Consider the following 23,451-nt stretch of genomic DNA (forward strand, 5'->3'; position numbering starts at 1 on the left):
AGTGCTCTGCACCAATTGTTCCGGCTAACGGGGATATCACTGTACATACTGTACATATTTTAAGAATTTTGGAAAAAATATATTCTTATGAAAATAACAACTCTTACTCACTGAATACTGTACAGAAGTTTAATCAAATTTGCTGTAGGCCTAACGAGATCTAAGACACTGCATATGTAAGCAGGCTGGTGGTTGCAGGGGGGTGATCAGGCATTGCCACATTCACCAGGTTTATTTATTGATTCTGTATTAGATTCAGTATTATGTTTAGTATGGTTAGCCTCTTATAATGTATGGTTCATCATGGTTAATATAACATCTTCAATAATAGAGAAAATACAGTACCGGGTATGTAATTTGTAATATGACTTGAAAATTAAAGGATGAGCTGTATTGGAAGGTATTCACCCAGGATGCATTTGTGTGAGAACTTTCAGTAAACCAGCTTACAACAGGGTCATTATAACACTTTTGAGTGATACACGATGGCTCACTTTGGCAGATGCATAATACTTTGCACTACAATATTACTTCTTAAGTGATGATAAATACACTGCAATAGTATTTATTAAGTGATGATAAATACACAACTGTACTGTACTAATTTACTAATTGTTAAAGACAGACATTGGGGTAAGCATGAGTGGTGAAAGAGCTAAGCCCATCAGCTGTTTGCTCTTGTAAATAAGTGATTCATGGTGTTGAATGTGGGATTCTTTTTCAGGAAAGATGATTCTTTTATGATAGTATTTTAACAAAGCAGCACTAACTGAACCTAAGTGATATGAGAATTATGGTGAAATTGCATAGAGATGTGTTAAAGGAATCTTGGGGGAGAAAGGGAGCCACCCGCCCGTGAAGGCATTGACAAGCTCGAAAAAATGCAAAATGAAGCCCCCAGAATTATCATAGGCTGTCCCTTGAGGATTGAAGCACTTAATATGAGGAAAGAACTAGGTATACCCTGTGTTAAAGATAGAATAATTGAAGTCAACCTCATGATAGCCCTGAGGCTTTTGCGTGGTGATCCTGATAAAATTGTTTTCTTAAAATTGCTAAAATGTATGAACCATGGAACTGGTGAATCTAAATAGATCCAAACTACAGCTATACATAGGAGGATGTTTGGACTAGACATTATGTACAAAGTTGAGACACAACAGCACTTCATACCACCCTGGCGGACAGTTCCCTTTGATATCACAATACCGACGTATTCGCCTAAAAGATTTATTTTACAAAGTATTTATCTCCAACACACTGCCAAAGTGAGAGCTCTTGAACACATACACACCCTACAGACTGATAATAATATTACACAGATCATCTACAATGATGGATCTCTAAGCACTGCCTGTGGGAGGGCTGGAAGTGGTATCGTTGTGACGCAACCTAACGGTAATACAATCGAGAAAGGAGTTAGAATTAACAACTGGGCATCCACTCTACGAACTGATTTAGTTGCCATACTCAAAGCAATTAAATTTATTGAAACCACTGTCACTGACAGTCTCGTCATCGCTGATTCTCTATCCTCACTACTTGCCCTTGACACCCTCAACTTAAGTTGTCATGCGCTTGTCTCTGAAGCGTAACTTGTTGACCGGGGTGTCAAGATCAAACTGTTGTGGTTCCCCTCTCACATAGGCCTCAAAGAACATGACAGAGTTGATGCCCTTGCCAAATTTGCGTCTAACAAAGATACTGTTGAATACAATCTGGGTCTGTCAAAAAGAACCCTTAAAACTGTAATTAGGAAGAAGCTTATTGATGAATTTGACGCAACCAGACAAATGCATACAGGCACCAGTCAGTCCATTGTTTACCATGATGAGATGTATCCAGTGAATCATGTATATGGAGTAAGTAACAAGATCACTAGATTACAAGATGTTGTAACTGCTAGACTAAGGTTAAGATATAAATTCCTCGGGCAGTACTATATCCTTCTAGCAGATGTAAACAAAACTAAATGTAAAGTGTGTGGCCAGACATATGGCCACACACTCGAACCACGTCCTCGACTGTGTGAAGACAGAACCTTTTAGGGACAGGTCCAAGCACACTGTGTGTGAAATGGCACAACACTTTATATCTACGTGTAATGGCAAGTTAGCTGACATATTAAGATTGTATTCAATTTTCTGCACTTAGTAGCTATATATATATATATATCAGTTCCCCTGTATAGAACCAAACACACAATGCACTTGAATACCTCTCATGTAAGAGTGAATAACAAAGTGTGTGGCCAGACATATTGTCTCGCACTCCTTTACTCACGCAGTTGTGGATAAATTACCCTTTGTGTACAGAACTAAGCAAAGAATCTATTTGAAATACTCTGTAACATTCAGTGCCATAATATCCTGACCACAGGGGTTAATTATACAGACCCTTTGTGAACTCTACTCTGTAATCCTTTTGTGCTACCGCTCACAGGATGATTATGGGGTGCACAATAAACTAGCCACTGTATATAAGTGGCAGAAATAAAGAATAATAGTAATCCCAGATATACACTTGTTTTCCACATACAATATACCTCTACGCTTATTTGTTCCTATTTTTATCTTTATAGTAGTGCACAGTTTTCTCTTTATTCATAAACCAAATTCTGTGGTTACTTAAAAAAAAATACACTACAGTAAATAACAATCATCTCAGTGAAAACAGTTGTTTATAACCAGACTTAAGTCTGATTTTCAACCCAGAAATTTCTGTTTCATATTTTTTTTAATTATTGATATAATAGTCTCTTAATAACCTTGTTATACACTTAAAGACCTGAGTTGTTGAAGTGCAATAATAACAACAAATGATTTTCTTTAAACAGTTCAGATAAACTGTTATTCCTCCCCCCTCCCCCCCATAGAGTCTCTTTTTGGGGTACTGGGGTCTGTCCCAGTTAGTCTGATTTATCAAGGTTCTACTGTATTCAGTTGATTAGTGTATTGCATCCTGCCACTGAACTGCTGTGACCCATGACACCAGCAGGCTCTATTGTGGGATGTCCAGTGTACAGTACTGAGATATCTTGGTTCTTGGCCATAAAATGGAATACTTTTACTTTGCAAAGTAGCACTCAGACTTGAGATAAGATTAATTATTTACAAAATATAATTAAGAGTGTTTTTTTTATTTGCAGTGGTGGCTCAAAGGAGATAAAATGCTATGAAGATATTGAGAGATTTCGACAAGAGACTGGAGCCTCAAGTGTGATGATTGCACGTGCTGCTATGTGGAATTGTTCTATCCTTAGACCTGAAGGTGTCCTTCCACTTGATACTGTGGTCAGTTAATTTAATACGTTTAGAATCTACCGTTGTCTGTGTTATGAGTTTGCAAAAGAATACTAATCAGTCATCTGCTTGTAATATTTGTATCATGTGTCTACCTCTGTCTTACAAGTGTTAATTGAACAACCTGAATCTTTTTTAATTACAGTGAACCCTCACTTTACGATGTCAATTGAACCCACGGCGGCCCGCGTAAAGCGAGAAAGGCGTAAAGTGAACAACATAACATATGGAATTAATTGAAATAGAGACTGGGCCGACCCCCAAACTCCACTTTTTCCCGACACAATACATACGTTTTAGTAAAAATAACATCTTAACTTTTTGATGGTATTCACACACACATAATATAGAAGGGAACAATCAATAAGAGAATAATATACTGTAGGTTAGGTTAGAAAAAAACAAGGTTAGGGTTAACACCTACGTTAGTAGAAGAGATGGGTCGGCGTACGGGAATGGAGGCTGGTTCCGAGGCAGAGGGCAGGCTACTGGCCCTCGGGTGAGTCTATATCACTGTCATCCACACTTACTAGTGCCTCCCTGACAAATCCCTCAAAGTCACCATCACTGTCTCTGTCTCTATCACTGGCTTGGGCTGGCTGTGGTGGGTTGCGGGCGAAGAACTCGGTAATGCTTTGCTGACGGCTGGTGTTGATGTTGTCGTGATACACCTTGATGTAGGGGTCCATAGTCTGCAACAGCTGTGTAGTAAAGACTTCATACCGGTTATCGTCAGGGTCATCGGAAAGGAGGAGCTTGAGTATCTCAACACACTAGATGGCACCCCTTACATTACTGTGCGATAACTTGCATTCTTCTTGGGATGACGCACCACCTGCTTCTTCACTGACGTCATCATCATCTAGCATCTCGTCGTCAGTCACATCAGGATCCCTTATCACCTCCAGGATGTCGTCGTTGGTGGTCTCGGAGAAGCCTGCAGCTGTAACACTCTGCGCAGCTTCTCTGGCAAGGTCCACTGCTACTGCAACAGTCTGAACCTCACCAGTCACAGATTTACTCTGCCTTCCACCTGGAATACCTTGCAACACATGTCTCCATACGTGACGAACAGTTGCTACAGACAGCTGATCCCATGCCTCCACTAAGAAGTCCACAGCTTTCTTGACGTTGAATGTTCTCCAAAATTGTTTCACAAGTACTTTTTGCTCTGCCAACTGTTGTTCCTCGTCCTCTTCGCTCTTGCTATCGGTGTCACCCAGGTTACGCAACTCATCCTTGGTGTTGGTATAGTCGTTCAGGAGCTTAAATTTCTTTGCAGAGAATGCAGCTTTCACATTACAGATCAATTCTTGGTCCATGGGCAGGATAAATGGCAGTGTTGGGAGGAAGGAAGACCACTTTTACATTGGGGTGACGATCTAATAGTAGGGGCGAGTGTCCTGGTGCGTTGTCTAGCAGCAACAAAATCTTGAATGGAACATTGTGTTGCTCACAGAATTTAGCTTGGTCATGTCCATGCTCTTGTAGGCATGCGGCTTGCGTGCTGTGTGGATCACCGATAACTTGAGCTTACAGGTACCGGAGGCATTGGTGGTAAACAGGACGGTGATGCGCTCCTTCTCCAACTTCCGGCCCCAACACTTGCTGGCATTCTTCACAACGAAGGTCTTGGAAGGTAGCTTTTTCCAAAAAAAGACCAGATTCGTCCATGTTAAACACCTGGTCGTCGGTGTACTGTCCTTCTTCCATAATCTCACGTAAAAACGGAGGAAATTCGCTAACCGCAACACGGTCAGCACTAGCTTCTTCACCACCAATGTTGATATTGGTGATCTTGTTTCTCTTCTTAAACCTCTGTAACCACCCAGAGGAAGCAATAAACGGTTTGGGCTCTGTAATTCCCATCTTTCGTGACACTGCAGCATACAGTTCACGTGCGTACTCCTTAACTGAGCGCGTGTCCACCGCCATGTTCCATCGCGCCTGACGCACCAAGTAGCTCACAAGTAATTTTTCCGTCTTGAGAAGCACCTGGTTGTGGCAATACTTGATCATAGAAGCACCTGTAGACTTTGTGATGTTCATATGCTCCTTTATCTTGGCTGCATCCTTCTTAATTGTCCTGATCGTAGACTCGTTAACACCATGCTGGCGCACGAGGTCAACTTGTCTTGGTCCTTTCTCCAACTCTTGGATGATCTTGTATTTAATTTCGTAGCTTAAGGAACATTGTGTCTTCTTTAGCTTAGGGCGGCTGGGTCCAGGTAATGCAAGGTTTCTTTGTGGTAGTGGTCCGGTGGAAGTCATTCTTATGGAACAATGGATACCGATATACACGGTGTAGCCGGGAGGGGTGTAACTGACGCGGGTAGGTCAAGGGGCTTGAATGCTCCCGCGGCGGGGCACGTCATAGTACATTAAACCAATCACAGCTAGTGGGGGAGGGAGGTAAGGATGCTTGGCCCAATCACAGTCCGATACGTCATATGACATCACCGATAACTCAACAAAGACATACACTGCAGAAACTACTCGCGCCGCATACCCAACATGGAGGGATGGCGGGAGGTTTGGATCCAAAAATGGCGCAGCGCGAGAGGACCGCCAGCCGCTTTCCGTGTAAAAAGGTACACACACCGCGTAAAGTGAGCTTTCCGTGTTCTGCAGGGAAACGCGTAAAGTGAAACCGCGTAAAGCGGGGGGTTTACTGTAATGGTATGGGATTTCAGACAACCTATGACTAGCATTTACCTAGATTGTGTCTGTAAAGCCACAAAGAAATATTTAGAGAAGGGGTGTTAAGAATGATATGCAACTTTGGGTGAGCTTCTTTACTACATCACATGTGCTAAATGTAAATAGTTAAGAATGTATGGCCCTCAAACATAGTTGTCTATGCTGTCTTGAATATGTATTTTACTCAACTTATATAAATGAATTGGTGTTATAAAACTACATACAGCGATGACCTCGCTAGCCGGAACAGTTGGTACAGAGCACTTCCAGGGATGAGAAATTTTCGGTTAACCAGATGACTATCTCAAACATGAGAAAATCCCCCATCCCCAGAAATTTTTCCGGTTACTGGGAAAAGTTTCCGAGTGTCTAAACTACGCATCTTGCACAGACAGACACTAGCCCACATCCTCAGAATATTTTCTGGGTGCTGGGGAAAGTTTTCCAAGATTCTAAGCTACTGGAGTCTGTAAAAGTAGTTCAAAGTAAGTAAGAAAGTCCACTTTTTTCCGACAGTAATAATCCAGAATAATTTATCTAAAAGTTTGGTTAAATTAATATATTTTCAATTTAAGAATCTATATGGTACAGGTGTGAATGAAGCTGTGTGCTACAGCAAAGACTGATATTTTCCACTCCCATGGAGCTATGGGGTATTAGTGGGTCTCCTGTAACTGACTTGACCTGATGCAATGTTAGGTGGAGGTAGGCTGGGGGATATGTTGTCTCATATTACTGACCTACTGACACAATATCAGGTCACCCTTTCCTGGGTGGGGGATTAGTGGGTCTTATGACCTGAAGATATCTTGAATAAAGAAAAAACTAAAGTATTTTTAGGGAGATTGTGATAAGTATAAGCATAAATGAGCAAAGTTGCATCCCTTCAATATTATGTGTTGTAACATTTTCAAATACAGAGATGGAGTAATAACACGCACCAGTGTTGCCAAGCGCTCCTTAACAGCTAATGTTTATCTCTCCTCCATGCAGTCACGCAACAAGACCCTCACTGGATTCTTGTTGTCTTAATTCGTGTGTGTGTGTGTTAAATGATACTGCTTCCATGAGTGCATATGTTGGCCTCCCGCGCAGTCTCACTTTTTCTCTACCAATTCATTGATCACTTCTATTGTACGTACATTACATAACACTAATTATAAGATACATACAGTTTTTTTTCCATTAATTTTACTACCGTATATCTCGGCCTACAAGGCGACGGGGTGTATAAGACGACCCCCAAAATTTCCATTTAAAAAGTAGGTTTTTGAGCTCTATTTGCTGTATAAGACTACCCTAAATGTGTTACTTACCATTGGGAGCTTACTGATCCAGTAGTCCTTTACCAACCATCCCACTGACCAATGCTGTTTACACATCCATGGTTATTTAAAATAAGGCCAATTCACTTTAAGTAATGGCATCAAATGTTACCGCCTGGTGTAGTGTAAACACTAGTGATGTCACTTAAGCGTCCGTTATTTAACTGGAACTAATGTCGGTGTTTAGTAAAAATTTTCCATTTACTTGAAATGGATTTACCGATTAATTTGTTTATTTATTTATTTATAATACAGTCAACCCTCGCTTTACGCGGTCCCACTTGGAGCGTTTCCACTTTTACGCGGTACCCTGCCAAAACCGGAATCCTCACTTTCCGCGGTGTGTGTACCCTTTTACGCAGAGAGCGGCGCAAGCAGGGTGCGCACAAGGTCTCCCAGTCATCAAAACATTACCGAGTTCTTCACCCGCCACCCACCACAGCCGGCCCAAGTCAGTGATAGTGAGGATATGGACTTATATGGACTTTGAGGGGTTTGACAAAGAGGCCCTGCAAGCCTCTGTGGTGGATAGTGATACAAGTGATACAGGTGAGGGCCAATAATCTGCCCTCTGCTCGGAACCAACCCCCATCCCCGTGCCCAGCCATCTTTTCTACTAATGTAAGTGTTAAAAAACCTAATATTATTGATATTTCTCTTAATTATTAATTGTGTGTGCATACCATCATAAAATTAAGAAGTTATTTTTACTACAACGTAGGTATTGTGTCTGGAAAAGTGGAGTTTGGGGGTCGGCCCGGTCATTATTTCAATTAATCCCATATGTTATGTTGTTCACTTTACGCGTTTCTCACTTTACACGGGCCGTCGTGGGTTGAATTAACCGCGTAAAGTGAGGGTTCACTGTATACTGTAATATATTAAACACACTGCAAGTATTTTCTTTAATTTATAAACTTGCTTCGTGACAAAGGAAGGCTATACCCGGTAGGTGAAGTTTACCTGATACATTTATGGTTGCATCATCATTAAGGATCAAACTCTGAATCAGATGACGTGACTTCAGCTTCTTCATTCTAATCCTAAATTTAGCATGAAGAAAACTACCACTGTCAGTAGTTTCAAGAATTATCGCAGTCATTTACTGAATATTCTTTGTAAAAAAATAAATTTTAAATGAATTATTTATAGGAGATAAGTATTATGATCAGTAAATATACCGGTGTGTATTACTGGCCACTTCGGAAACAAAGACGGGCTAAAAATAGCCCTATCTCCCCCTCTTTCAGTGGCCAATGGGAAGCGTCTTGGTAATTAAATTTTGTTTGTTTATTTTCATTGTTTGTCTAATTTATCATGTTTTATCAAAGTAATAATATTAAAGGTTGTTTAGGTAGTTGGTAGCTACCAAACATGGAGATACTACCGCTGGAGAAGATATTGAAAGCATAATGTATTGTCTAATGGTAGACCCTACTTCCATATGGCATCATGAAAATTGTGACCACGTCTCAGGTTGCTGATCTAAATTCCTGCCTCATTTACACACAATTGCAGAGTTTCAATTGTTTTTCTTACTTTGACAACACAACATACATACAGTACAGTACAGTCAACCCTCGCTTTACGCGGTCCCACTTTACTCGTTTGCGCGGTACCCTGCCGAAATCGGAATGCTCACTTACCGCGGTGCGTGTACCCCTTTACGCGGAGAGCGGCTGGCGGTCCTCTCGCGCCGCGCCATTTTTGGATCCAAACCTCCCACCATCCGCCATGTTGTGTAAGCGGCGCGAGTAGGTTGCGCAGTGTATGTCTTTGTTGCGTTATCGGTGACGTCATATGACGTAGCGGACTGTGATTGGGCAAAGCATCCCTACTTCCCTCCCTGCTAGCTGTGATTGGTTTAATGTAGTACTATGACGTGCCCCGCCGTGGGAGCGTTCAAGCCCCTTGACCTACCTCGTCAGTTACACCCCTCCAGGCTACACCGTGTATATCGGTATCCATTGTTCCATAAGAATGGCTTCCACCGGACCACCACCACCATCACAAAGAAACCTTGCATTACCTGGACCCAGCCGCCCTAAGCCAAAGAAGACACGACGTTCCTTAAGCTACGAAATAAAATATAAGATCATACAAGAGTTGGAGAAAGGAACAAGACAAGTTGATCTCGCGAGCCAGCATGGTGTTAACGAATCAACTATCAGGACAATTAAGAAGGATGCAGCCAAGATAAAGGAGCACATGAACATCACAAAGTCTACAGGTGCTTCTATGATCAAATATTTCCACAACCAGGTGCTTCTCAAGACGGAAAAATTACTTGTTAGCTACTTGGTGCGTCAGGCGCGATGGAACATGGCGGTGGACACGCGCTCAGTTAAGGAGTACGCACGTGAACTGTATGCTGCAGTGTCACGAAAGATGGGAATTACAGAGCCCAAACCGTTTAATGCTTCCTCTGGGTGGTTACAGAGGTTTAAGAAGAGAAACAAGATCACCAATATCAACATTGGTGGTGAAGAAGCTAGTGCTGACCGTGTTGCGGCTAGGGAATTTCCTCCGCTTTTACGTGAGATTATGGAGGAAGGACAGTACACCGACGACCAGGTGTTTAACATGGACGAATCTGGTCTTTTTTGGAAAAAGCTACCTTCCAAGACCTTCGTTGTGAAGAATGCCAGCAAGTGTCGGGGCCGGAAGTTGCAGAAGGAGCGCATCACCGTCCTGTTTACCACTAATGCCTCCGGTACCTGTAAGCTAAAGTTATCGGTGATCCACACAGCACGCAAGCCGCACGCCTACAAGAGCATGGACATGACCAAGCTAAATGTCCACTGGCTGACCGCACGTAAGGCGTGGATGTTCTCTACACTGTCCCTCTCCTGGTTTGATGACTGTTTCGTTCCCGATGTGAAGAAATTCTGTGAGCAACAGAATGTGCCATTCAAGATTTTGTGCTGCTGGACAACGTACCAGGACACTCGCCCCTACTGTTAGATCGTCACCCCAACATAAAAGTGGTCTTCCTTCCTCCCAACACTACATCTATAATACAACCCATGGACCAAGAATTGATCTGTAATGTAAAAGCTGCATTCTCTGCTAAAAAATCCAACCTACTGAACTACTACACCAACACCAAGGAAGAGTTGCGTAACCTGAATGACACCAACACCGATAGCAAGAGCGAAGACGACGAGGATCAACAGTTGGCAGAGCAAGAAGTACTTTTAAAACAATTCTGGAGAACATTCAACGTCAAGAAAGCTGTGGACTTCTTGGTGGAGGCATGGGATCAGCTGTCTGTAGCAACTGTTCGTCACGCATGGAGACATGTGTTGCAAAGCATTCCGGGTGTTAGGCAGAGTAAATCTGTGACTGGTGAGGTTCAGACTGTTGCAGTAGCAGTGGACCTTGCCAGAGAAGCTGCGCAGAGTGTTACAGCTGCAGGCTTCTCCGAGACCACCAACGACGACATCCTGGAGGTGATAAGGGATCCTCATGTGACTACCGACGAGATGGTAGATGATGATGACGTCAGTGAAGAGGCAGGTGGTGCGTCATCCCAAGAAGAACGCCGCTTATCCCATAGTAATGTTAGGGGTGCCATCGAGTGTATTGAGAAAGTCAAGCTCCTCCTTTCCTACGACCCTGATGCAAACAGGTATGAAATCTTCACTACCCAGATGTTGCAGACTATGGAGCCCTACATCAAGGTTTATCACGACAACATAAACACCAGTCGTGAGCAAAGCATAACAGAGTTCTTCGCCTGCAACCCACCACAGCCAGCCCAAGCCAGTGATAGTGACAGAGGCAGAGACAGTGATGATGACTTTGAGGGATTTGTCAGGGAGGCACTAGTAAGTGTGGATGACACCGATGAAGACTCCCCTGAGGGCCAGTAGCCTGCCCTCTGCCTCGGAACCAGCCTCCATTCCCCTACGCCGACCCATCTCTTCTACTAATGTAAGTGTTAACCCCAACCTTGTTTTTTTCTAACCTATCCTTCAGTTTATTGACTGTTCCCTTCTATATTATGTGTGGGTGAATTATTGATTGTTCCCTTCTACATTATGTGTGGGTGAATACCATCATAAAGTTAAGATGTTATTTTTAGTAAAACGTACGTATTGTGTCGGGAAAAAGTGGAGTTTGGGGGTCGGCCCGGTCTCTATTTCAATTAATCCTGTTAAGTAGTTCACTGCATATTGTTTCACTTTATCTTTTTTAATATCTTTTAGTTTATTTATGGGTTCTTTATTATTAGTATATATTTAAATTTGAATCTTTATTAAATTTTACTATTATAATTATTATTATTATTATTACATTAGACCGCTTACGCTGGGTCAATTGAACCCACAGGAAAATCGCTGCTGAGGAAAAACCACGTATGAACAACAGAACATACATTAATTCCAATAGAGACTGGCCCACCCCAACCCAATTTTTGACGTATACACAACTATGTTGTAGTAAAAATTTTATCTTAACTTTATGATGGTATGAACAAACAAGTAATATAGAAGAGGTTAGGTTAGGAAAAATGAAGGTTAAGTTAGGAAAAATAAAGGTTAGGTTAGGAAAACTAAAAGTTAGGTGTAACACTTACGTTAGTAGAAGAGATGGGTCGGCATACGGGGATGGAGGCGGAGGGGAGGGAGGGAGGAGGAGGAGGGAGAGGCGAGGCAGGTGGGAGCTGGTGGCAGGTGGGAGCGGGTGGCGGGTGGGGCGAATCTAAAAATAGCGTCTCGAGCCGGACACTCTGCGCGTATATGGGTAGATGAACCGCGTTAAGTGAAAGTTCGGTTCTGGCGAGGCACCGCGTATATGAGAAATCGCGTTAAGTGAAACCGCGTAAAGCGGGGTACAACTGTATTATTATTATTATTATTATTATTATTATTATTATTATTACAGTAGTACCCCGATTTACGCGGTCAATTGAACCCACAGGGTACCGCGGAAAGTGAAAACCGCGTAAAGTGAACAACAGAACATATGGGGTTAATTCCAATAGAGACTGGCCCGACCCCCAAACTCCACTTTTTCCGACACAATACCTATGTTGTAGTAAAAATAACATCTAAATTTTGTGATGGTATGCTCACACAATTAATATTTAAGAGAAATACAGTCGCCAGGTTAATGTCCATTCAAATAACGGACTCAAATCCTCCCCCCCCCCTCTTCCCAGCTCACTGGCCCCTACCTCTCTGAGAAATGATTGGGTGAAACACTAGATTTTAATGTTTTGTAATAAATAATACCTCAGACTAAAGTTAGGATAATATAATTGACATTTCTGGATTCCTTGCAGGTCAGGGAATATTTTGAATGTTAACTTCATATATTTTGCACAAAAGATAAAATACTTGCTTTGTGTAAACCAAATTATTACATTAGATCTAAAATTTGTATGTCTAATGCAAAATCCATGATGTTTATATCAAATGATCAATATATTGTAAGAATTGCAATGTAAATTATATTCTGTCTGTAATTTGTAAGTGAATTTTATGATAAAACAAATATTCTCAGTTAATAACAAAAATGTTCTTCACGATAATTATCTGCTTCAAATCAAAGAATTCTAACTTGCCTTCTCTTCCAACTGCGCCAGATAATAGTTTGTCCCACTTCTATCTCTACCTTCCTTTACCAGAGAAACAGGGTGAAACACTAGATTTTAATGTTTTGTAATAAATAATACCTCAGACTAAAGTTAGGATAATATAATTGACATTTCTGGATTCCTTGCAGGTCAGGGAATATTTTGAATGTTAACTTCATATATTTTGCACAAAAGATAAAATACTTGCTTTGTGTAAACCAAATTATTACATTAGTTCTAAAATTTGTATGTCTAATGCAAAATCCATGATGTTTATATTCAAAATGATCATCATAGTGTAAGAATTCCAGCAATGTAAATTATATTCTGGCCGGGTAATTTGTATGAATTTTATGAGCTAAAACATATATCTTCATTAAATAAACAAAGAAATATTCTTCAAGGACATTATCTGTCAAACAAAATACTCGGCCCTAGGTCCCTCCCTCCCCCCAGCTTCCCTCCCTACCAGAGAAGCTTTGGGAGAAAATAGTAATTTACATTTTTAGTAATAAATAATAACTCGGACTAAAGTTAGGATAATATAATTGACATTTCTGGATTCCTTGCAGGTCAGGGAATATTTTGAATGTAAACTTCATATATTTTGCACAAAAGATAAAATACTTGCTTTGTGTAAACCAAATTATTACATTAGATCTAAAATTTGTACGTCTAATGCAAAATCCATGATGTTTATCTTCAAAATGATCATCATATTGTAAGAATTCCAGCAATGTAAATTATATTCTGGCCGGGTAATTTGTATGAATTTTATGAGCTAAATAAAAAAAAAAATTATACTTCACGCGTATACGCGTAGATGCACCGCAGAAAGTGAAAGTCCGGTTCTGGCAAGGTACCGCGTAAATGAGAAATCGCAGAAAGTGAAACCGTGTAAAGCTGGGTAATACTGTATTATTATTATTATTATTATTATTATTATTATTACATTTTTGCCCCCCAGATCCCGATGTGGGTCAGTGACTTGTGCCCGGGTGGGCTAATCCCCATAAAAAAAAAAGATAATAATGCTGTGATTGTTTTATAACTATATTTATTTGTGGAATTATTATTCCGATAATTATTTGTAAAACCTACGTGGTCTCTCAAGGTAAAGCCTGATGACAGTCTGCGTGGGTGTGTCTCTGAGAACTTCTTATGAAGAGTAATGCAAATAAAATAAAGTCTAAATGAATTATTTATGGGAAATATTTATTATGGTCAGTAAAGAAATGCATTATTGGCCAACTTGGACACAAAGGCAAGTGGGAAAATGACCCCTAGAAGTGTGTAGTGACAGCGAGCGCTGGATGTAAAAAAAAAAACACTCCCTTTTTTGTCTCGTCACTGACAAATGGCGGGCGGTGCGTGATGATAGCTGCATTTATTACCGGGGTATGTTGTTATTTTACGGTATGTTAGACAGGTTTATAATACATTTTTATTATTTTAATATACAGGCATCCCCCGCGTTACAGAAGGGTTCCGTTCCCGGAAAATTGACCGTATCGCGAAATTCCGTAATGCGAAACCTATTTTCCCATTGACTTCCATTATAAAACTGGAGATGCGTTCCTAAGGAATTTTTTCGGCCCCAAAATAGTAATTCAAGCACTTTTATTAATGAAAATAAACATTTATAAACACTTGCAATACAGTACATTAAATAATTTATGATATACCTTCTTAAAACACCAATTTATGGGTTAATATTGCATTATACAGCTATGTGTATGATTATTTGAGTGCCCCGTCATAGGAGTCCGTTTTCTCTCACTTCAAGGCCGCCTGAGTCGTCCGTTTTCTCTTGATCTTAAGAGTACACCAGGGACTACTGTATTATTTTTTAGTGGTGACACAGAATTTGATATTGCAACTGGGGTTGCAATTGTTGAGGCAACTTAGGTATGTCTGATTACAGTTGGAATATTCAAGATCCATTGTGAGTGATGTTTAAAGCTTCAACTGTCTTTATGGTTGGTAAAACTTGTCAAGTCTGTCAGTCAGAATGGCATGTGTGAGGCCTTGTGTTTGTTAAAATTTACCCCAATTTCCGTAAGGGCGGATGTACGGGCCGTAACGCGAGATTATTGGTCATAATTTACAAATTCCGTAAGAGCGAAATTCCGTAACCCGGGCTTCCGTAATGCGGGGGATGCCTGTACCAGTAATCTTATTTTTAATCCAGCTTCCCAAATGTAAGTTTCAGTATAAAATAATTAGTGGTAGGACTGTGTGTGTGGTTTATGATGTTCTCCATCACCACTCTTGACACGCTAAACCACAATATGTAAGAGGTAAGAATTTTATACCAGGTATTTAAGACGCCCCCTAATTTTGGGCTGATTTTTTAAGGTTCAAATTCCGTCTTATAGGCCGAGTTATACGGTACTGCACATCTACAGCCATCATTAGTCAAGGCTTTAATGTACACAAAATCAATACAATAAGCTCTAATACCTGTTCATTTCATCTCAAATACTATTGGATAATTGCTTTGGAAAAATCCCTAATTGGCAACTGTAAGCTGATGGGAATTAGTCCTGCCCATATGGTAGGAGGTACCAACTGCACCCCCCCACCCCCCCCCCCACCAAGATATCACTATACATACGAGTATAGTTCATGAAACGCAAGTCAACTTGTGGCATGATGGATGACTCAATAATGAGTAATAGGGTATAAAATGAAGAGATTTTCAGGAATTTTTTTTTAATATACGTATGTATACAGTATTTATGAAAAGAATGCAAATAATGATGGGCAGTAGGACAGCTTGACGATTTTTTTTTTTTTATAATATAATTCTGCCACAAGGGAATGATTACACACATATTAGTTCATTAAGATTACAAGGTAATAGGTGTGATTATATGGGAAGCCATCCAGCAAGGGGTGAATTCTTCCTCATAATTTAAGTGTGAGAAACAGTGGTTGGCATCAGCCCTCTCCCCTCCACACCAGACAAGAAGGCCTATGTATGAATGCAGCAGAGTGGGGATTTAAAGGGTCTTTGACAGATAAGCCCTGCGACCAAGTCACAGAAGCAGCTATCATAGTAACATTAAAAATTATTTTTTTTGTTATTAAGCCAATGATTAGAATTATATCACATCGTAAACTAGGCCTATGGATAAGAGGATTCTTACAGTCTGGACATTCCCTCCCCCACTAGCTACCATACCCTTCCTCAAGATTGCCAACAGTGTCAGCTGTCAGGCACTGCATGTCGCACAGGTGTAAGTATGTAAAAGGCAAAAGAAAGTTTGTGACAAGACATGAATAGGCATAAGATGGAATCAGGGGTTAAAACCCCAACATCACCAGGAAGTTTGTTGACATGCAATTACTGCAGGACGACATCTGATGTACTGGGTACTCTTGTTCTCTTTTACAGTTCTCCTCAATGAATTGGTATCTCTTTGTACTATCATAATGTACACTATCTCCCCAATAATGTGTCTTGGTTACTTGGTTACTTCCAGGCACTTTAGCTTCTCCCAATTTTGTATTTCACTTCAATATATTTACAGCATCAACCACAGTCACTGTTATCACTATGGACTATCTTAGCTAAAGGCACAGTACTACACTCTCTGATCGGCCTTTAGACGGTCAATCACAGCGTTGAACACACCTCTTAAAATTTTCTGAATAAATCTTGGCATATGACAATGATTTTATGGTTGTAGAACGTCGATATAACACGAGATACGTTCCAGGAGAGGTCGCTTTAAACCGAATTCGCACCAAATCGAAGTGTTGTTTCAATGGAATAATTTAGTTTGGTACTTGAGAGAAACACAAAATACTAAAAAGACTGAGAGTCTACCCAGATGCACCTCAGCCCATCTCCTAGAATAAACAAAACATTGTTTATGGTTTATGTGAAATGGTCTGTATACAGTCATGCGCCAGTTAACGTCCGATCGCATATTCGTCCGTGCCCCCCCCAAAAGCCTGCTGGACCACCACTCCACGACCCCCTGACGGAGACATGATGATCCTCCCCATACTGGTCAGATATTATGTGTTAAAGGAATATGCTTCCTTACTTAGGCTTTTTTAAGCATTTGCCTACAGGTGAAATGTTAACCTACATCTATTGAGGATAAAATCTTTCACCTACAAATTGACAATAACACATTTGCTGTAATCAGACATATCTAGTTGCCTCAACAATTGCAACCCCAGTTGCAATTGGGGTTGCAATTTCAAATTCTGTGGCATTACTAAAAATAGTAAAGTTTCTGGTGCACTCTAAGATTAAGAGAGAAAACGGAGGACTCAGGCGTCCTGATATGAGAGAAAACGGACTCGTATGACGGGGGACCAAATTAAAAAAGCATAGCTGCATGTTTTGTGGACTACAGTATTATGCGTACCCTTTTCATCACTTTGTAATAAACCTAGCCATGCCTATGTGTGTTTATGATATTTACCATAACATTATATATATATTTAGTGGGTCTAAATGGTCGTAAAATGGGAAACTTGGGGTTGGGTCTTGGGTGCCTGAACCAATTAGAATAAATCCCATAGGTTCTGTACTTTCGTTATCGGCGGGGTCCCAATTAGGCGCGATAACCAAGGGATGACTGTACTGTACTGTATATACTTGTGACACTGGCCAGTTGCTTCTGGTGTTATGGTACAGGGGTACCAAGTGACAGCACTAGGATCCTGCTTCCTCTATCAAGGAATAAACAATTAAAATTTAAATTGAAAAAAAAAACATTCAAATAAATTACTATCTTACAAGAATCCAAGCTATGTAAGTTATATTCACCCAGGTCGTTTGGGTGGCAAATTATGAGAAGAGCTTAGTCACTCTTAAGTAATGATAAATAAACACACACACAGGCCTTCAGCGCCAACTGTCAAATCTTATCTCAAATAAATAAACAAACAAACGCCAGACATTCTGTCACCTCACCTCCCCCCCCTCTTCCCACACGCTCCTGGCTACTTCCTTCCTTGTGTTCCCAGACAAAAGATTGGTGATTTCTTTATGTTTATTTTATATAATATCTCAGACTAAAGTTAGGATAATATAATTTGCATTGCTGAAATCCTTGCAAGACAGAGATTAATTTGAATATAAGCATCATATATTTTGCTCAAGATATAAAAAATGTAGTACATTAGTGTACAATACTGTAGTACATTTTATAAAAAGTTTTTCAACTGTATTTTTGGGTAGATTTACATAAATTTCTTCATTTATTTTCATCCATTTACATGCACACACCATACTAAAAGAAACGTAATAGAAATAAATGACCTTAGTGCAAAGCTGGAGTGCACATGTACTAATTTGATTACAGTACTAAAATTGTTTTGTCTAGTGCAAATTATAGCATGTTTATATTCAAATTAATCAGTATGTTACAAGAATCCCAGCTATGTTAATTATATTCACCCAGGTCATTTCACTGGCTTTTTATAAGAGAGAAGCTTAGTCACCTAAGAACTGATAAATATACATGCGTTAGACCTGGGCCTGTGCCAACTGTCAAACATATTACCTTACCTCCCCCCACGCCCCCTCGCTCGCTCCCTCCCTCTCCCCCATCTGCTGGGCATTGCTGGAATCCTTGTAAAACAGTGAATAATTTTAATATAATCGTCATGTATTTTGCACAAGAGATAAAAAATAATCACCTGTATCACATTACAGTAGTGATTTAACAGTAAAAGTGTATATGTACGGATATAGTATTCCACATACACATAAGTATAAATAAAAAGTTTATGTGATGATCAGACAACGTCCATTTCGGTTAACGTCACGTTTCCAAGAACGTATCTAGGATGTTAACCGGCGCATGACTGTACTAGCGATCAGCTGATGGGAAGATGGGGGGAGGTGAGGTGATATGTTGGACAGTTGATGCCTAGGTCTAGTGCTTATTTATTTATCAGTCCTAAAGAGTGGCTTTAAGTTTTTCTCTTATAAAATGTCACTGAACTGACATGTTCTAATAAATTTTATTACAAAGGGCTAAAAATTTTTATCTCTTGTGCAAAATATATGACGTTTTATTCAAATTATTCGCTGTCTTACAAGGATTCTAGCAATGCAAATTATATTCTTCTAACTTTAGTCTGGGATATTATATAAGATAAAACTGTAAGCCTATAACCACCCAACCCTGGCTGGGAAGATGAGGGGGGAGGAGGGAGGTGATAGTGACACGTTTGACAGTTGGGGTCGAAGGTCTATTGAAGTATTCTTTTGTTTATTTATGTCCTTTAGATTGAGTTTTTGTTTTTTGCTTATACAGTATACAGTAGTCTCGATTTACGCAGTCAATTAAACCCGTGGAGGTCCACGTAAAACGAGGAACACGTAAATGAAATAACAGAACATATGGGATTAATTGAAATAGAGACTGGGCCAACCGCCAGACTAACCTTTTTCCGACACAATACGTACGTTGTAGTAAAAATAGCATCTTAATTTTATGATGGTATGCACACACAATTAATATTTAAGAGAAATATCAATAATATTAGGTTTTTTTAACAATTACAGTTGTACCCCACTTAACGAGGTCAATAGAACCCAGAGGGTCCCGTGTTAAGTGAAATCCACGTTAAGTGAACAACAGAACATATGGGATTAATTCCAATAGAAACCAGCCCGACCCCCAAACTCCACTTTTTGAAGACACATAACTATGTTGTAGTAAAAATAACATCTTAATTTTATGATGGTACATGCACACAATTAATACTTAAGAGAAATAGAGAAATACAGTCGCCAAGTTAATGTCCATTCAAATAATGGACTCAACTCCCTCCCCCTCTTCTCACACTACACTGCTGGCTCTTCCCTCTCTGAGAAATTTTTGGGGGAAAACCACTAAATTTTAATAAATAATACCTCAAACTAAAGTTAGGATAATACAATTGACATTGCTGGATTCCTTGTAAGACCAGGAATATTTTGAATATAAATGTCATATATTTTGCACAAAAGATAACATATTTACTAGAGAAAACATTTTATCTAAAATTTGTATGTCTAATGCAAAATATATGATGTTTATATTCAAAATGATCACCAAATTATAAGAATTCCAGCAATGTAAATTATATTCTGGCCGGGTAATTTGTATGAATTTTATGAGCTAAAACAAATATCTTCAGTTAATAAAAAAAAAAAATTCTTCAGGACACTATCTGTCAATCAAAGTACCCCACCTTGCCTCCCCCCCTCTTCCAACCGCGCGGTCAGTCCCAACCCTCCCCCCCACCCCCCACCAATCCTCCCTTCAAGAGAAGAGTGGGTGAAAAAAATAAATTTTAACATTTTGTATTAAATAATACCTCAGATTAAAGTTAGGATAATATAATTGACATTGCTGGATTCCTTGTAAGACCAGGAATATTTTGAATATAAATGTCATATATTTTGCACAAAAGATAACATATTTACTAGAGAAAACATTTTATCTAAAATTTGTATGTCTAATGCAAAATATATGATGTTTATATTCAAAATGATCATCAAATTATAAGAATTCCAGCAATGTAAATTATATTCTGACCGGGTAATTTGTATGAATTTTATGAGCTAAAACAAATATCTTCAGTTAATAAAAAAAAAAAAAATTCTTCACGGGGTAACAGATGGTCCCTGGTCCCAAGGAGATGTGTGGGAAAACCACTAAATTTTAATAAATAATACCTCAAACTAAAGTTAGGATAATATAATTGACATTGCTGGATTCCTTGTAAGACCAGGAATATTTTGAATATAAATGTCATATATTTTGCACAAAAGATAACATATTTACTAGAGAAAACATTTTATCTAAAATTTGTATGTCTAATGCAAAATATATGATGTTTATATTCAAAATGATCACCAAATTATAAGAATTCCAGCAATGTAAATTATATTCTGGCCGGGTAATTTGTATGAATTTTATGAGCTAAAACAGGCAGTCAGGCAGGGTGGCGGGTGGCGGGTGGGGCAAATCTAAAAATAGCGTCTCGAGCCGGACACTCACCGCGTATATGTGGAAAAAATCCGTGTTAAGTGAAAGTTCAGCTCTGGCGAGGCACCGCGTATATGATAAAACGCGTTAAGTGAAACCGCGTTAGGCGGGGTAATACTGTACGATAATAGAAGAGATGGCTGGGCACACGGGGATGGTGGGTTGGCTCGGAGGCAGGGAGCAGATTATTGGCAAGCCTGTACTGTACATGTACTAAATGATTATGGTATTGAAATTGTTATGTCTATTGCAAATATAGCTTGTTTATATTCAAATTAATCACTATCTTACAAGAATCCCAGTAATGTAAATTATATTCTCCCAGGTTGTTTGGGCGGCAAATTATAAGAGAAAAGCTTAGTCACTCTTAAGGACATAAATAAACACAGTCCTTCAGCACCAACTGTCAAAACATATCTCCTCACCTCCCCCCCCCCACCCTTGCACTCTCCCCCATCTGCCCAGACTAAAGTTAGGAGAATACAATTGGCATTAATGGAATCCTTGCATGACAGCGAATAATTTGAATATAAACGTCATATATTTTGCACAAAAGATACAATTTTTGCTCTCTAATAAAATTCTTAAATTAGATCTGAAATTTGTATGTCTAATGCAAATTTTAGCTTGTTTATATTCAAATTAATCACTATCTTATAAGAATTCCAGCAATGTAAATTATATTTTGGTCGGGTGATTTCTATGAATTTTATGAGCTAAAAACAAAAATCATAAGTAAATAAACAAATTATACTTCACCAGACACTATCTGTCAATCAAAATACACCTCCCCCCTGCCCCCCCCTCCCTCTTCCCACGCTCGCTGGCTCCCTCCCTCCCTCCCTCCCCCTGCCTTCCCAGACAAAAGTTTGGTGGTTTCTTTAGGGTTTAAAGTGTTTATCTTATATAATATCTCAGGCTAAAGTTAGGAGAATATAATTTGCATTGCTGGAATCCTTGCAAGACCGTGAATAATTTGAATATAAACATCATATATTTTGCTCAAGAGATAAAAATTGTAGTACATTTGTGTACAGTACTGAAGTACATTTTATAATATAAAGTTTTTCAACTGTATTTTTGGGTAAATTTACATAAATTTCTTCATTTATTTTCATCCATTTACCTGCACACACCATACTAAAAGAAACGTAAAAGAAATAAATGACCTTAGTGCAAAGCAGGAGTGTACATGTACTAAATTGATTACGGTACTAAAATTGTTATGTCTAGTGCAAATTATAGCTTGTTTATATTCAAATTAATCACTACCTTACAAGAATCCCAGCAATGTAAATTATATTCACCCAGGTCATTTCACTGGCTTTTTATAAGAGAGAAGCTTAGTCACTTAAGGACTGACTGAAGAATAAACGCATATTAGACCTTGGGCGCCAACTGCCAAACGACCACCTCCCCTCCCTCCCTCCCTCCCACTGCCCAGCCAGGGTGTTAGGCTTACAGTTTTTATCTTATATAATATCACAGACTAAAGTTAAGAGAATATAATTTGCATTGCTGGAATCCTTGTAAGACAGCTAATAATTTGAATATAAACCTCATATATTTTGCACAAGAGATAAAAATTAATCACCTGTTCACATTACAGTAGTGATTTAAGAGTAAGAGTGTATATGTACGTACTATATAGTATTCCATACACACGTAAGTATAAATACAAAGTTTATTCCTGGGTTCCGAGGCAGAGGGCAGATTATTGGCCCTCACCTATATCACTTGTATCCCCTGTATCACTATCCACCACAGAGGCTTGCAGGGCCTCTTTGTCAAACCCCTCAAAGTTCATATCCTCACTATCACTATCAATGACTTTGGGTAGCGGGTGAAGAACTCTGTAATGTTTTGTTGACTGGGCGACCTAGCGCACACCCTGCCCACACCGCTTCCCGCGTAAATGATGGAATGTACCTCGTAACTAATAATTGCCTCTGGCCAGGTGCTGCGTAAATGACCATGACCAACCGCGTGAAGGAAATCCACATAAATCGAGACTATGGTATATCTCGGCTTATAAGACGGAATTTGAACATTAAAAAATCTGTCCAAAGTTAGGGGGTCGTCTAATCACCAAGTATAAAATTCTTACCTCTTAAATATTGTGGTTTAGTGTGTCAAGAGTGGTGATGGAAACACCGTAAGCCACTCACAAGGTCCTACCACTAATTATTTTATACTGAAACTTACGTTTGGCAAGCTGGATTCAAATTAAGATTACCGGTATATTAAAATAATAAAAATTTATTATAAACCTGTCTAACATCTCGTAAAAGAACAATATACCCCTTTAATAAACACAGCTATCATCACACACCCCTCCCCAGGCCCCCCCGATTTGCCAGTGAGGAGACAAGAAAGGAAAAGTGACCGCGAGATTGGGCTATTTTTAGCCGTCGAGGTGGTCAGTTATGCATATCGGTATATTTACTGATAATAATACTTATCTCCTATAAATAATTAATTTAAAATTTATTTTTTTACAAAGAATATTCAGTAAATGACTGCGTTAA

The 23,451-nt window shown here is 39.4% G+C and overlaps 1 protein-coding gene across 1 annotated transcript in view; it reads left to right on the forward strand.

The window, feature by feature from the left end:
• The window catches only part of LOC121876206 (tRNA-dihydrouridine(20) synthase [NAD(P)+]-like), a gene marked incomplete at its 3' end in the record, with an annotated part of 99,960 nt that overhangs the window by 58,233 nt on the left and 18,276 nt on the right, over positions 1-23,451 (forward strand). The window contains 1 exon segment of the mRNA XM_042381188.1: positions 3,149-3,293. Coding sequence (XP_042237122.1) covers positions 3,149-3,293 — 145 coding nt within the window.

The sequence above is a fragment of the Homarus americanus genome, unplaced genomic scaffold (assembly GCF_018991925.1).
Source record: "Homarus americanus isolate GMGI-L3 unplaced genomic scaffold, GMGI_Hamer_2.0 scaffold34921, whole genome shotgun sequence".
NCBI classification, from domain to species: domain Eukaryota; kingdom Metazoa; phylum Arthropoda; class Malacostraca; order Decapoda; family Nephropidae; genus Homarus; species Homarus americanus.